Source organism: Martes martes (genome assembly GCF_963455335.1).
Source record: "Martes martes genome assembly, chromosome: 9".
Taxonomy (NCBI): domain Eukaryota; kingdom Metazoa; phylum Chordata; class Mammalia; order Carnivora; family Mustelidae; genus Martes; species Martes martes.
Genome location: NC_137896.1, coordinates 67150830 through 67167583, shown reverse-complemented (window position 1 = coordinate 67167583; position 16754 = coordinate 67150830). Strand labels below are relative to the sequence as shown.

At 51.5% G+C, this 16754-nt stretch overlaps 1 protein-coding gene across 1 annotated transcript in view; it reads left to right on the top strand.

Moving 5' to 3' along the window:
* KCNK12 (potassium two pore domain channel subfamily K member 12) overlaps positions 1 to 16482 on the top strand; it is a 48957-nt gene extending 32475 nt beyond the window's left edge. The window contains exon 2 of the mRNA XM_080814504.1: positions 15451 to 16482. Within this exon, the coding sequence (XP_080670630.1) occupies positions 15451 to 16352 (902 nt within the window). The 3' untranslated portion in view covers positions 16353 to 16482. The remainder of the gene's footprint in view (positions 1 to 15450) is intronic.
* Positions 16483 to 16754: the final 272 nt, after the last annotated feature.

Here is a 16754-nt window from a genome sequence, read left to right as displayed (position 1 = left end):
CAAAGGACACCGACAGCAGACAAGGCCCCTTGATGACCACAGAGGAGTAAGATAAGAAGGCCACTCACCCATAATCATGTCTGAACACAGACCCTAAGAACATCATCTAAGACACCCACATGACCGGACACCCACCTCTGGTTACCATGAGCGACTGCTGCTGCTTTACCAACCATGGCTATGGCCTTGCTCCATTATTCCCACCCTCTAGGTAACAGTTACCAAAATGTCCACTCCTAGAATTCTCCCCGCTTCCTGGCAGCATCCAATCCAGAGCAAAGCCTTGCTTCCTGGTGCCTCCCCCAAACTCACCTAACTCAAGCCAAATCCTAAAGAAGTCCTTTCCGATACCTGCTGGCGGAGACACCCCATAGCTCCCTATGGTGTACCTCTCCCTTGTCTCAGTGAGTCAGGAAACTCCATTTTGTGTGTCCACAGAGGTGTTCCTGGTGGCCTTCGGCTGCTGGGCCCAGACGTTAGATACTGTCCATCACAGTGTTCCCTCTGCTGACCCATGGCAGACACAAAGCAGATCTCAAAAACACGTGAGATGAATTCATTCAAACTAAGGTGCAAACCATGTTTCTGGGATAGGCCCTGCCGGGTGGCCACTAGACAAGGTGCCAGCTCCGTTGGGAATTCAGCAGCTCTTCCCTGAGCACCTCTGTTGTACAGGGAGAGGGGAAATATAAGACACGGGCTTGGTCTTCCTCCTCAACAAGGCAACACAGAGAAGCACAAAGGGGTAAAGAACACTCTGGGACATGGTCAACAGGACAGGGCCACCGCAGAGCTAAATGTGCCGCCAGGTGATGAATGGGCTTCAGAGAGGTATAAAGAAAGGAAAGAAGTCACCACAGGCCTTGCAAGGTGGGGAACAGCAGGTGCAAAGACATGGTGGTGGGGGAGTATCTGTGGAGCATCTGCTCCATGCTAGGCTCTGGGCAGGCTGCAGTTCTGCCCATCTTGCTCGACTCCTGTCCTCCAGTGCCTGACACAGAGCAGGCTTTCCGTGAATACCTGGTGAATGAACGTGTGTGTCTGCATAAGGCACTGAGGGGACCCAAGTGCCTGAGGACGAATGTTCAATGAGGGAAGCTGATGCCAGAAAAGTGGGTCAGGGCCTTGAGTGCCAGTGTGAGAAATTCTGGGTCCTCCTGTTGGGAGCTTGGTGAGGTTGGAGCAGGACAGTCCCTCCAGGGCAGTCTGCAGAAGGAGGGCTCCAAGGCATCAGCCTTCTCTGTGAATGGGGTTAGGGAGGCTAAAGGCAAGCAGATGAGGAACGTGGGATGTGGGGTTGGGCAAACCTGAGCCGGAATTCCATTGTCTGCCTTTGTCTGGGACTCTGAACAAGGTCCTTAATGCCATCGAGCCCCAGCTTCCATCTCCGGTCACTCAGGATCTGATGCACACTCCTGCCACAGACCCAGGGCAGGCATTCTGGCCACAGTTTCCCACCATGCTGTGGTGTTTTGGGGTATGATCACAGGGTATTCTCTGAGCCAAAGGCTGAGTGGTGCCTCAAAAGGGCGAATGGAGAGCGCGTGGGTGTCGGGTTTGGGACCTGTGTGCTGGTGTTCTTTTGTTCATTACTTGACATCTCTGGGCCTTGGTTTTCTCACCTGAATAAGGACCAGAAGCACCAGCTCCAGGAGCTGCTCTGGGGGCACCTCCGGGAAGGCACCAGCAGAATGCTGGGCACTGGGTAGGGCTCCATACCCAGTCCATCCCTCCCTCACCTGCTGTGAGCCGGCAATCAACCACCCTTCCCTGCAGGTGGCTGAGAGCAGAACATGCAGTAGGAGCAGCCATGCCCCATGGGGAAGAGGAGGCCCTCCTGACCCCTTAGCCCCAGTGCAGAGGCCACAAGTCCAATCCCTCCTGACACAGACAGGCCCTAACAGAGACCCCTGAGCTGAGATGCTGTGGCAGCCCCCCTAGCCTGTCTGCTGGTCCACAGGGCAGGGGTCATGTTGGTGAGCACCAGGGCAGACGTGGGGTTCTGTGGGGACCCTCGAGAGCATTTCTCCCACTGCAGCTCTCAACAGTGAGGTTGTCCACATCACGCGCCCTCTGTCTTCATCACTCCCCTGGAGCAGCCCACCGGCCTCCTGTGAGGGGAGGCAGGGGGATAAGCCAAGTGCTGCGACAACTCCTCATACAGACCAGGGCCTTGAAGAGGGGCCCCCAGTGCACAGGGTGCCTGTCCCTGAAGGCTCAGAACCCAGCTTCCCAGCACCCGACTTCCCTCCCTATGTCTCCCCTCAGCAGGGCATGGAGGCCCTCCTTCAAAGATGGCTTGCAGCTCCGCAGGCACGGATGAAGGTTGGAATACATGAAAGCAGGACTGACTGAGAGGAGGTGAACTGTCCATGGGAGAGCAGACTCTGCTGTACAGGAAGCAACATGGGCTTGAAACCCTCTGCTCCCCTAGATACAGGACTAGAGGTGATCGGAGATTCAGTTGACACTGTAGTGACACTTCCAAGCAGGCGAGCTCTCAGGCTCCTCCCTGAATGAGCAGCCTCACCCCAGGCCTGCGCAGGGCCCCGGGGGTCCAAGAGCAAGGAGCGAGGCCAGGGCGGGCTTTCCTCCTGTCACTAGGCTGACTGCAGGCTCCCGCCGGCCAGGCCTGGGTCCCACTAGGGACCAGTCCTGCCTCCCCTCGCCTTGGAGTCAGCCTTCTCCCCCAGTCCTGGACTGAGGCTAGGGCTCTGCTCTTTGGGGAGGGTGGGGGGCAGGAGGGCCAGTGATCTCATCCCTGAGAAGAATTAGTCATCAGAGAGACAGGGACAGATCTGGGGGGCAGGACGGAGGATGGGCTCCATGTAAATGACTCATCTCCCCGCCAGCTCCATGGGGCCCGGGTTTGACAGCTGCTCCCCGGGAGAGGTTGTTAAGCAGGAGCTACCCGGAGGCAGGAGTAGTTAACTGGCTTTTAATAACTCATTTTGCTGAATGATTTCTGGTAAGGAGAGAAAACCTTAATCCCACAGAAGCAGCACAGAGTATGAGGTTCAAGTCAGCCCAGCTGGCCAGGAAAGCCGTGCCAAGGTTCACGAGCAGTTCTTGAGGTCACTTTCCCATTGCTCACAGTTTACCAAAAACTTTTCTAGTGTGAAACATCACCAGCCTGCAGCTTGGGGGTGGGGTGGGGAGGGGTTCAGTCCTCTTTTCCTAACCCTCTGCCGTCTCAGCTACCCCCACCTGGTCTCCTTAAACAAAGGTCATCCGAAAACCTTCCCCAGAACAAGCCAAAAGCAAATGGGAGAAGGAGGGGCCCACATTTCCCAGATGCTTTGCATGCGGTGCCATTTTGTCCTGAGTCATCCAGCGTCCCGTGTGTGCCCCACCCCACACTCAGCCATGGAGAGAAGGGTACCAAGGCCTAGTGGCCTTGGGAAGCTGTCCATGGAGTTTGCAATCTAGACAAATCCACAAGCGCCAACCAATACAACAGCCCATGACACCAACAGTCCCGTTTTCCAGCATCCCGCCCCAGTACCACGGCGGATTTGGGGATGGAAGAAGGCAGTGCCTGCCTCTAGCTGGGCCTCCCACCCCTGGACCAGAGCCTGAAACACGACCAGAATGGGTGGGACCACTTACCTGGAACTGCCAGTGAACTGAGGCCCGGAGAGTTGAAAGTCAGTGGTAACGTGGGACCTGGGATGTGTAGATGGGGAGCTTTCTGGCTGCGGAAACTTCAAGTCTCTGCTTGGCCCTTGGCTTGCAGGTTTCACCTGATGCACGTGAGCCATGATGGAAGGGCGGTGCCTCTCCCGTGCCAATTAAGCTTGCTGCTTGGTGAGCACTCAGCATGTCCCAGGCACTGTGGGAATCTGGGGGAACCACCTCCTCACTGACTCCCCACAATAACCTTCTGAGGTAGGCAGTCGGCAGGCCATATTTCCGGGAAGAGCTAACATGTCTATATCGCCCCATTAGCAAGTGAGGCAAGAGCCTGACGCCACAGAACCTGCTCCCAGTGCTCCAAGAAGGGTGACCTGGCCCTTCCCGAGCCTATAGGGACAGGAATGGAGACTGGCCAGTTTTGTCTAATGCAGCTTGAGGTTTCCAGAGCATGGAAGTTTATATAAGGCAGGGCATTTTGCCGGATGTCAGGCTCAGGTGCTGGAGAAGCTGCTAGAGGCCTCACTCCCATGATGTTCTGCCTGAGAACAAGGTGGAGGGGAAGGTCTCCTATATCGTCCTCTTCCTTCTTCCACACAGTCACGCACTCTGTAGGCGAGGGCTACTGGACACTGTCTGGGGGCCAGAGTGAGCCCCCCGCACAGCCGGCCCTGGGCCAGGCACTCTTCTGATGCGCACGCCTTTCTCAAGGCTGGGCCTCTACTTCCTGCCTGTCGAAACCGCACCCACCCTTCTGGGCAAACACGCCTTCCTCCGTCAGTATTTCCCAGACCCTCCAGCCGGAGGACCTTAGCCCGGGTTCTGACCTGCTCCGGGGCGAGCGCGCCTGCGCACTGGAGACAGTTTTAAGTCTCCCTGGCGATTCGCCCGCGCACCCCGGAGTGAAGACCTGCTGCTCCAGCCAAAAGCAACCTACCTCTCTTTCTTCCTAATTCCCCTGCACTTGACTCTCCCTTGCCGCACTGCAAGCTCCTTCTTCTCCTTACAAATCCTGGCTCTGCCACTTGTGTGATCTGGGCAAGTTATTTAACTTCAGTGTCTTTATCTATTAAATGTGACTGCATCTGCTAATCTAACAAATGGGGATGATAATAACTTCCCACTGTGGTTCATCCCATCTGAGATTAAAATCACACCATTGATTATAAATGCACCGATATTGTATATGCCATTAAGAATTTTAGGGGCGCCTGGGTGGCTCAGCAGGTTAAAACCTCTGCCTTCGGCTCAGGTCATGATCCCAGGGTCCTGGGATCGAGCCCCTCATCGGGCTCTCTGCTCAGCAGGGAGCTTGCTTCCTCCTCTCTCTCTGCCTGCCTCTCTGCCTACTTGTGATCTCAGTCTGTCAAATAAATAAATAAATAAAATATGTTAAAAAAAAAAGAATTTTAAATGTTGCAAATTAACTATGTCAGGTCATCGATTGTGAGAAGCAGCCTGGTTTCAGGCATGTTAAAATTCAAGGGAAAACAGCTGTGACTTGGAATGAATGAAACCCAGTGCCTCATGGAGTCGTCCTGAGTTTCAAATGTATGGAGATACGTGAAGTCTTGGCCCAGGGCACGAAAGTAGTGAGGGCTCAGTACATGTCAGCTATAAATAGCCCCCGCCACATTTTTATTCCTCATGGAACGCTTTAGTGACTTTTCCCAGCCATTCTTTCAGCCCCCAGCTCTCCCAAAATGTTCGGGGCTTACGCAGGCTGCTGGGGTTGTTCCTGCGACCCCCTCCCCTGGCCCCAGGGTAGTGATTAGAGCAGGATGGACAGGCCCCAAGGTTCCAAGGGCCTGGGCTTGTGTCCCAGGGAAGTCTCTCTGGCCTGATGGCCTGACACCCTCTCACATATGCAGCCTTCCTCCACAGAGGAGCCGCCCTCCTTCTCCCCAGAGTCAGTGTCTTGGCTCTAGCCACAGATCAGCCTCATGGCAATCGGACCCTCCACCCTACAGCCCATCCGGAATCTCCCACTGCTCCCTGCTTGGCGAGGCAGGGGAAGGCCTGGCTGCTTAGCCTCACTTTGAGCATGACTGTCTCCAGTGAGCTTCAGGCTCCTTGATTATTAAAATGAGGCTGTTAATCCTTCCTCCAGCTAGTCAGAAAGGATCGTATGAGATGAGGATGTTGGGAAAAGCTTCTCAGAAAACTGCACCAAGCAGACAAGTGCAACCACGGGTAGGATGACCAGACTGAGCAAATAAAAATACAGGACACCCATTTATATTTGAATTTCAGATAAACAGTGAATCTTTTCTTTAAGATTTTATTTTTAAGTAATTGCTACACCAAACATGAGGCTCGAACTCACAACCCTGAGATATGCTCTACCGACTGAGCCAGCTAGGCACCCCAATATATAACCCTTCCTTTTCTTTTTAAATATATAACATTTTAATTTTTTTTTTAGTAATCTCTGTGCCCAACGTGAGGCTCAAACTCACAACCCCAAGATCAAGAGTCACATACTTCTCTGAGCCAACCAAGTACCCCAAAATGGATCATTTTTTAGTGCCAGTGTGCCCCACGCAGTGTTTGGGACATACTTATACTAAAAAGTGATTTGATATTTAATTGGGAGTTTTATTTTATCTGGAAACCCTATTTCCAGTATTTTATCTGGAAACCCTAATGAGGCCTTGCCCATCCCTACCTGTTGATCCCACCCCTGTGCTTTCCCAGTGTCAATGATAGTTAACGCTCACCATTGAGAAGTTCTTAAAATTTTTACTTTCAGTCATTCGGTCAACAAATAACCATGACTGCTGACTTTCCTGGTTCACTGTAGAGCAGAGAAAGATTAATAAATCTCTATTAAGGGTTTCCTAATGTGCTAGGCATTAAGTATTTTGCATATATTCAAAAAATTATCGAGGTAGCTAAGTTATCTGCATTTTACAGATAAGGGCATCCAGGCACAGAGAGGTTAATTAATTTGCTTAAAGACACACAGCCAGGGAGTGGTAGAGCTAGGATTAAAACCTGAGAAACAGAGTTCCAAATAGCTAGTATGATATGGCCCCACCTGCAAAGGATTCCTGTCTCATTGTGGAGACAGGTCCCTGAGGTAATTAATGATGTACGTCATCTGTGCTTGCTACTTAAAATAAAAATCACTGACCAGCTGGAGTGGCATCACCTGAAACCAGGTTACAAATGCAGAATCGGGAGCCCTGCCCCAGAATCCAACAAGATCTCCAGGTAGGTGCTAGGCAATCTAGTTTGAGAATCACTGCTCCAAACAAGCAGAGGGAGTCTATTTATTCATTCGACAAGCTTAGCTTAAGCACGTTCTGCAAAGCAGGGGCTATTCTATTCTAGGCACTGCATTGTCACGGTGACTATTGAAAAATGTGGGTATTCCTCAAGCATTTTTAAAAATGTCTCATCCTTAAGTCTTCATGAGGGTAGAATGCAGCATTTCCCAAAGGTTATTCTTGGAAACACTCAAGTTCACTAGAGGCAGTTAAATACAATCTGTGGTCAGATTAGTGTGGGGAACACTGGAGAGTGTTAGGACAGCCCCTCGAATTCATAAATCATAGGAACACAATAAGCGCCCTGAAGAGTCCTGCCATAAATAAACGTTCATCCACTTTTTTTTTTTTTTAATTTTGGGAATTCTCCCCCCTTCTCCCCCAAACCATTGTCTATTTTATCATCTTCAGGAACATAGGCTGGCATAGCATATTACGGTTTACAAAGAGCGTTCCCATTGGGAGGTTTCATTTTGCAGATGAAGAAATGGAGGCTCAGAAGTTCACGGTACCAACTTGCTTCACACTTGGCCCATAGAGGCCACAACAGAGGTCAAATCTTTGAGTTCAAGTCTGGTCCTATTTCCTGGACCCTGAGCTGCTTGCCCAGGCCCTTCACCATCACAGCAGTTGATTTTATTAATTTGGTTTGGTTGCGTGTCATGGAAGGTGTAAGCAGGAAAAGGGGTTTATGGGCTCAAGCAACTGGAAGTCTGGAGGTAGGCTGGACAGCAGGGCCAGCTTGATTTGACCACTCACTGGGGTCATGATGGCCTCATTTCTTTCAGCTGCCTCCACTCGGCCACCTGCCATGTCAGCTTCATCTAAGGCTGGCTCCACCTCATGGCCACAGATGGCTGTCCGCAACTTCTGGGGCCACTTTCCACTCCCTCCACATCCAGGGCGGCTCTGGAGTGACCATCTTTCCGCCCAAAAACTATCAGAGAAACTCTCCTTTCATCTGATTCGCCTGAATGGGGTCACATGCCCCTTCTCGCACCCATCTCTGTAGCCAGAAAAATATCCTGCCCTGATTGATTTAGGCCTATCCATCCTTGAGCCAATCACGGTAAGGGATGGGTCGTTTCCATTGGCTAAACCAGCGCATAGCCCGCCCCTGGACGTGGGGTGGTTCTTCAAGTGGCCTGGCTACGTCACACAGCGTTTGGAGGTGGGACATGTTGTTGTTTTTTTTTTTTTTAATATTTTATTTATTTATGTGACAGAGAGAGAGATCACAAGTAGGCAGAGAGGCAGGCAGAGAGAGGGGGAAGCAGGCTCTCCGTTCAGTGGGGAGCCTGATGCTGGTCTCGATACCGGGACCCTGAGACCATGACCTGAGCCGAAGACAGAGGTTGTAACCCACTGAGCCACCCAGGCACCCCATGGTGGGACGTGTTCTTAAGGAGATGTACAGTATCTGCCACAAGCGTTGAAGGCCACTTGAAATTTGAATCAACAATATACACTTTAAATATCCTTACAATTTTATGTATTAACTCTACCTTAATAAAGCCTCTTTTTTTAAGAAATTAAGACATTTAAATCAAAATAGTTGAAATCAGGCAAATTTCAACCAGTAGGACCTTCAGGGGTACGTTGTAACATTGTTTCTTAAAGAACCGGCTTTAGCCCGTCTGCATCAGAATCATGAGGGAACGTTGGTTAAAATGCAGATTCCTGGGCCCTTCATGGCCCACAAAATAAACCTCTGGAGTGGGACCCGCCTTGGATTCTGCATTTTATTAGCACCACACTCTAACCAGCTGACCTAACCGGCCTCTGCTTTAGAATCCGCATTTTTAATCATACCTCCCAGTTGCTTGGATCCCCTCTGATTTCTCCATGCTGTTCTGGGAAATTATTACTAGTGCCCCTTTTAGTCTCAAAAGTATACTGGATTGGGCTATAAGTTATATCTCCCCTTCTCCAAGTTGACACTGTAGAGTGGCCAGGAAAATGTTCTCCAGTGAAGAGCAAAGACCCCCCTCTGGCCCAGCGGGAGGGGCTTCAGGGTCAACTCAGCCACTTACAAATTGGAACTCAGCCAACCACCTTCAGCTCCCTTAGCCATTGTCCTTGTTGCGGCTGATGATGCCTCCCTCACAGGGTGGCTGGGAGGACTGGATGAGATGACATGCGACCAGTGTCCCACCCAGAGGCTGCCGGCCAGGAGCACCCGACAGATCAGTACCGGCCTCCCCATCTCCATTCCAGCCTCTTGGAGCTGAACTCCAGAGGCCCTGTCACCAGGGCCCCATTTGCGAAGGCGGCACCAGACAGGCTGTGGAAACGAGCTTCACAGCTTTTGTCAAAGTGGCATAATAAAGCCCCCAAGTGTCTGCTCTTTGCAAACTGGGATGGCAGATCAATTGTGGCATAAACAAAACAGCAGGCTTGGTGCGAAACTGGGGACAGATTACGCCTCTGCAGGGTGTGATTGGGGAAGGGAAGGGACTCTCAGGATGGCTGGGTTTGCCTTTTCTCCGCTAAGGCTTCAAGGCCCCCCTCCAGGGCCAGCCTGGCTCCCCACAGATTACCAGAGCTTGGGGGACAGCTCTTCTACTCTGGGAAGCACCTGGCTAGACACCAGTGCTAGGCACAGACGGCACCCCCACCCCCAGCAAGAAGCCTGACCCCAAGGCTCAGCACCTCCCCCTTCCCCCAGAGCTCTGAGGCTGTGGGTATGAATGCGGGAAGGAGGGTAAACTGTCACCTCCACCCTATCTCTTGAGCTAAGCAGACAGTGTCGTTTGTAGGAAAGCAAAAGGAGGTACAGTGGGCACAGAGCCAGACCTCAGGAACAGGGCTGGTGAGAGGGACCTTGATTGGGTGCTGTCTGTGCTGTCAGAGAAACTCCTAACCTGCCTGTTCCCTTCATTCTGGGAGGATGGGACCACAGACAGTCAAGCATTCGGCACCATTTTGGGCCTGTGGTCGTGGCCATGCAGAGATCGCAGAATAAGTTCTGGTCCAGCCTCTTTGTAGAGGCAGGAAGGAAACGCTGTGCCCTGGCCCCGGGGGTGAGCAGCAGAGGAATATAAGTCAGTACTTCTAAGAAGACAGCTCAGATACTCTGTGAGGGCAGAAACTGCATCTGTCTGGTTTTCCACCGTATCCCTGAGACCAGCACAAAGCCTGCCAAACTGTGTTTGCTGACGGAGTGAATGGGTGGGTGTTGGTCTTCCAGCAGCATATCTCGGGGTGTACCTTAAAGGGGCCCTAGGATAAGGCCACACCCCCTCAGGGAAGGAGAATGGTTGGTAGGGAAACTCCTCTCATTCTCAATCCCACCATCAAGTGAAGAGATGTATCCTTAACTTATCCTTGGTTAAGTGTCTGCCTTTGGCTCAGGTCATGCTCTCTGAGTCCTGGGATTGAGCCCCACTTTGGGCTCCCTGCTTATCGGGGAGTCTGTTTCTCCTTCTGCCTCTCACCCCACTCATGTTTTTTCTCCTCTCAAATAAATAATCTTTTAAAAAATTGTAAGTAAAATTAAAAAAAAAAAAAAAGAGGGGCTCCTGATGGCTCAGTTGGTTAAGTGTCTGCTTTCTGCTCAGGTCATGATCTCAGGGTCCTGGTATTGAGCCCTGCATCAGCCTACCTGCTCAGTAGGGAATCTGCTTCTCCTTCTCCCTCTGCTCTCCCCCTACTTGTGCTCGCACTCTGTCTCTCAAATAAATAAATAAAATCTTAAAAAAAAAAAAAAAAAAGATACCCAGCTCCAGAGAGGGGCTGGGAAGCCCCAAATGGAGTTTGGAGGAATCCGAGGATGCTGCAGATAGAGGGCATGGCCTTTGACTTGGAGGTAGGTCAGGTAGGGGCAGTCCTGTGTGAGGCAGATGAGTCCCCTGCCTGTGGGCAATCAGCCAGACAGTTAGCCAAAAGTAGAGGTCCCCTCAACATTGCATTCCTCTTACTGTCCCTAATCAAGCCCAGGGTTGAGTCTGGTTACAAAGCCACGCTTGTCTTCACTGAGCCACAAGAGGGGTGAAGAAGCTACCTTGGTGGGAACATTAGGGAGGATCAGTGGCCCCTCCCTCCAGCAGTGGTCAGTGGAAAGAGAGCCACCAGGGGATTGAGGACTACCTGAGGACAGGAGTAGTGACTGAGGGTCAGCCTCCCTACATGAAAGCATGCTCCTGGCTGCCAGCCCTGGAGAATGGAAATTAGGTTTTCTAGGAGGAATGGAGGCCCGCAGTGCCCTGGGAAGGCAATGTGGGAAGAATGTGGATGGTGGGTACTGGCAGACCTGGGTTTCTGTCTCAGCTTACCCTTCCATGCTGTGGAGCCTTGACAACGACTTACCTGCCTAGTCTTTGATTTCCTGTCTGTGGGGTGGGGTATGGCTCCCTAACAGCTGTTGCAGAGATGAAGTTAGGAGGCCTGCTGGGTGTGTGTGTAGGGGGTGGCCGTCCCTGCATTGAGTCCAGGTGGAACCAGTTTATTCAATGGGCTGACCCGGGAAATGGTCTTCATCTGGTTTCTTAAAGAACTTCGCTTTGGATCCCTTCACATCTTGGGCAAATGCTAGAGTTTTCCAACTAGTCTTTTTTTTTTTTTTTTTTTTAAGTACCAGCCGTTTTATAATTGAAACTCAGTCTCAAATATCCAGTCCAATCTCAACCTAATCTAAATCCAATCTTCAAGTTCACTTCTAATCGAAGCTCAGCCTCTCCCTCCGGCTCAGGCCTGGCCCTCAGTTAGTTCAAGGGGCCTGCAGTGAGAGAAGGGCAATCTGTTCGCCTCTTGGTCTGACATCACTGGGGCCACTATAATCCCTTCTTAGCTATTGCTGGTAGCACTGCCATGGCCACTGTGGGGACGAACATGCATGTTCATGGGGCCCATCTCTGGGTCTTTGGAGATGCCCTGCGCTATTCCCTTAGTGGGCCTGCCCTCTCCATCCTACCTCCTGCGAGTACCTCCAATGCTGTCCCAGCACCCCACCCCTTAGCCTCCTATTTCTAGGGGCCCCTGCATCCAGCAGCAACTGTCTTGGGCAGAGTCTCTTCAGATCTGGCTGCCTTCTGCTCGACCGTGTCACTCTCACACATACTTGATGCAACAAGCATCATCAGAAGGGCAGACTGCTCTCCTCTTCCCACCCCTGCCTGTGTGGGCTGCTCCAGCCAGCCTCCCATCCAGAGAACTCTCCAGCACAGCTTCAGACTCTAGGAAATACCTCTGGCTCTCCCCAAACTCTTGCTATACTGCAACAATTGGCCCTGGCTGGGCCTCCCAGTGTCTGCAGCTCGGCTAGCCTCCGGAAGTGAGGCTGCAACCAGAGAGGCTCTTGACCGCACCCCCATACCTGCCCTGGGGGTGGGTACAGGATGACACAGTACCTTCTGCCACAAAAACTCTGCTACTTCATGACCATCTCCCATTATCCCTGGATAATTTCTAGCCTTTTTCCATATAGCCTGGAGATGAGGTGTGCTAGTCACCAGACCCATTTTGGTCTTCTAATAATCCGGCATAGATGCATCTAGAATTTCTCTTTCAAATAGAGGATAACATATCACGTGTCACTCTTATGTTTGAAACTTCAGCTAAATATCCTAAAGATTGGGAAAATCCCATTGTCTCAGAAAATCCCATATTCTCTCAGGCAGGTGTTAATTTTCCAGGCTCAGGACTTTCCATTTCTTCTGGAATCTAGCAAAGGAATCCCCTATTACAGGTGCTATTTTTCCTCAGTGTGTTAGAAGCAGTGTTGGGTAGATGGTCTAGGCACCAGGCTAGAAGCCAGGACACATGTGTGGTATCTGCCCCAAGAAGCTGCAGGCCATGTCCCCTCTGCTCCTGCTCCCTCCCCTATACAATGAGAGGTAGGTCAGAATTAAGGTCTCTTAGGGTTAAGAGTCTAGGAGTTTTTTAAGTTTTTCATATCATGAGTACAAAAAACCAAACAAACAAAAAACCAAAACCCTCATAAAATACATAATTACACAACGCCCATGTAACCACTATCTAGATTAACAAAACACTTCCAACATTCCAGAGGCCCCTGTATCCCCTCCCATTTATTACACCCTGCCACGCCCAGGGGAAACTCCAATTCTTTTATTTAAATTACTTCCCTTAAATAAAAACTTAAAATGGGAGGGGGCACCTGGCTGATTCGGTTGGGAGAGCATCCAACTCTTGATCTTGGGGTCAGGACTTCGAGTCCTGTGTTGGGAGTAGAGATTACTCAGATAAATAAAAACTTAAAAAAGAAATTGATTTACCTTATACTTTTACCAACCAAGACTGTATTCCTAAAAAATTACTATAGTTTGGTTTTGCTTGGTTTTGAATTTTTTTTTAAAGATTTTATTTATTTTTGAGAGAGTATGAGAGCACAAGGGGGGAGGGGCAGAGGGAGAAGCAGACTCCCTGCTGAGCAAGGAGCCCAAGGTGGGACTCCATCCCAAAACCCTGGGATCATGACCTGAGCTGAAGGCAGACGCTTAACTGACTGAGCCACCCAGGTGCCCAAGTTTTGAGTTTTTTATAAATGGAATAATATGGAAGGTATTCTGTGTTCAGCTTCCTTGTTTGACATTCTTTTGTGAGGCTCATTCTTATTATTTCAAGTAGCTGTGGTCGATGCTTTCTCAATGCTATTTCCTTGTATGAACAGACCATGACTTGGTTGTATTGTTGGATATCTGGGTCATCAATGTAGGACTTTATATAAATGTGCACACGCACACACAAATACAAACACTTTCACTTCACATATAACCATATAGATTCAGAACTGATTTCTTTGTGAATTCAAGAACTTAGGTTGGGCTTTATTTATTTTTTTTTTAGATTTTTTTTTTTTTTAATATTTTATTTGTTGGGGTGCCTGGGTGGCTCAGTGGATTAAGCCTCTGCCTTCTACTCAGGTCATGATCCCAGGGTCCTGGGATCGAGCCCCATATCCGGCTCTCTGCTCCGCAGGGAGCCTGCTTCCCCCTCCCCCTCCTCCTCTGTCTACCTCTCTGCCTACTTGTGATCTCTCTCTGTCAAATAAATAAATAAAATCTTTAAAAAGAAAAGATTTTATTTGTTTGAAAGAGAGGTGTGGATGGGGGGAGCATGGATGGGGGATGGGCAAAAGGAGAGGGAGAAGCAGACTCCCAATGGAGCAGGGAGCCCAACTCAGGGCTCAATCCTAAGGCCGATGCCTAACCGACTGAGCCACCCAGGCTCCTCTTGATTGTGGAAAAGTCCCTCTATTAAATTGGTCACACTGCTAATACAGTTTTGGTGTTTTTGTTTTTGTTTTTACTGTCTTGTGGACAAAGTCTGAATCTAGGGATATAATTCATCTTATTCAACATGGTATCATCATAAGCTTTCCTCCTAACTTAAGTCATTAAGCAGAAAATGACCATGGTTAGGCTATTGAGATTTCCTCCAGGGAATCTAGAGAATGATTAGTATATAGGCTTAAGGAATTACTGAAAATAAAAATTTTTTCCTCTGGCTCTTTTAAGGAAATAGTAAGCCAAGTGAAACAAAACTCTTCTCCACCCAGTTCCCAGGGCTGGTTCACCCCACCAGTAGCAGCACACAGGCGGACCTCATGACGGGGGGCATTACATTGCATAGGGATGCCCTTGAATTTTTGCTGCATAGGAGCTAAAAGGTGCCATGGTGCTTGTTCAGACAGATGATCCATTTCCAGCTCAGACTCCAGGCAGCAGTGAATCTAGGTGCCAAAGTCTTTGTACCTTCTATAACCAGAGTGAGGCAAACATGGGTCCCACAAAGAGACCACAGCAGAAGTGGGCTGAGAGCTCAGGTGGGAGGGGCAGAGCTGCACTGCCCTGGATGGTAGGGGCCTGAGCACACTGGTGGGATGTCAAGTCTCCCACAGAAATCCATTGATAAGGGCACCTCGGTGGCTCAGTTGGCTCAGGTCATGACCCCAGGGTCCTGGGATAGGCCCCAGGTTGGACACTCAACGACAGAGCCAGCTCACTCTCTGAAGGTTGTGGGCTCATTCTCAATCTTTTTGTCAGTTTCATAAACCCCCTTTTAGAGACCATCACGTATAGCTACCCAGACTGAACACACTCTACCCCATCCCTAGTAACCCCGGTTAAAATGAAGCCTTTATGGAATTCTGTCCTAAGTATGCCCACATGTGCATTGGTTACCTTAAAACAAAAACAAAAAAATCAATTTGAGGGGTGGGAGAGCAGGTGACATCTCTTCGTCGCTTTGTAGGTATCTCAGTGGTCTGCATCTGTACAGTGGTTTCATTTCCCGAGTCTTTATGGGTCCTTCCTAGTGACCATCCTGCCCCACGCATTTCGATCCACAGATCCCCAAGACAAGGGGCGTGTCTCCTCCATCAGTTTAGGCGTCGCCCCGAGATCGGGAACCAAGCCTAGTGCAGCCAAGGGAGAGAAATGTCTAAGCACTGTCTCCCCTCCTCTGAGTGATACCACTCAGGGAAGAAGCCACGGCAGCACCTGCGTACGCCCGCCCGGCTCGCCACCCAGCAGGCACCACCTGCCCAGCCAGGGCCTCGCTGACCCCTGCCCTGTCTCCCCAGGTTTCGGCATGACCACCCCCGCGACGGTGGGCGGGAAGGCCTTCCTCATCGCCTATGGGCTGTTCGGCTGCGCCGGGACCATCCTGTTCTTCAACCTCTTCCTGGAGCGCATCATCTCGCTGCTGGCCTTCATTATGCGCGCCTGCCGGGAGCGCCAGCTGCGCCGCAGCGGCCTGCTGCCCGCCACCTTCCGCCGCGGCTCGGCGCTCTCGGAGGCCGATTGCCTGGCCGGCTGGAAGCCCTCGGTGTACCACGTGCTACTGATCCTGGGCCTGTTCGCTGTGCTGCTATCGTGCTGCGCCTCGGCCATGTACACCAGCGTGGAGGGCTGGGACTACGTGGACTCGCTCTACTTCTGCTTCGTCACCTTCAGCACCATCGGCTTCGGGGACCTGGTGAGCAGCCAGCACGCCGCCTACCGGAACCAGGGGCTCTACCGCCTGGGCAACTTCCTCTTCATCCTGCTCGGCGTGTGCTGCATCTACTCGCTCTTCAACGTCATCTCCATCCTCATCAAGCAGGTGCTCAACTGGATGCTGCGCAAGCTGAGCTGCCGCTGCTGCGCTCGCTGCTGCCCCGCGCCAGGCGCGCCCCTCTCGCGGCGCAACGCCATCACGCCGGGCTCCCGGCTGCGCCGCCGCTTGGCCGCGCTTGGCGCCGACCCCGCGGCCCGCGACAGCGACGCCGAGGGCCGCCGCCTGTCGGGCGAGCTCATCTCCATGCGCGACCTCACGGCCTCCAACAAGGTGTCGTTGGCGCTGCTGCAGAAGCAGCTGTCGGAGACGGCCAACGGCTACCCGCGCAGCGTGTGCGTCAACACGCGCCAGAACGGCTTCTCAGGCGGCGTGGGCGCGCTGGGCATCATGAACAACCGGCTGGCGGAGACCAGCGCCTCCAGGTAGACCGCCGGGCCGCGCCACGGACCCTCGGCAGGCTGGTGTGCCGCCGGCCGCGGTTTGCTTTCCTTCTCTCAGACGCTGGCGCTTTCTTAATCTTTACCCAATAAAATCAAACCAAAAAAAAAAAAATTTTTTTTTTAAAAGAAATACTATTTGGCCAGGCCTGATGTTATCCAGGGCAGGTTTCGGGGGAGCCTGTTTTCTTCCTGGGTCCCCTCTTGAAGAACTGTGGCCCCCAGCAGATTGTCCTCCTGGGCGAGAGAAAGTGGCACCCCAGATCCTCGCCCGGTGCATGCTGCAGCGAGGAGAGGGCCATTCCTGGGTTTTGCGGACTGGCACTGAACCCCGTCCCCATGCACATAAGCAGCCGGCAACCCCAAAGCATATGGTGCAACTTCTCATGGC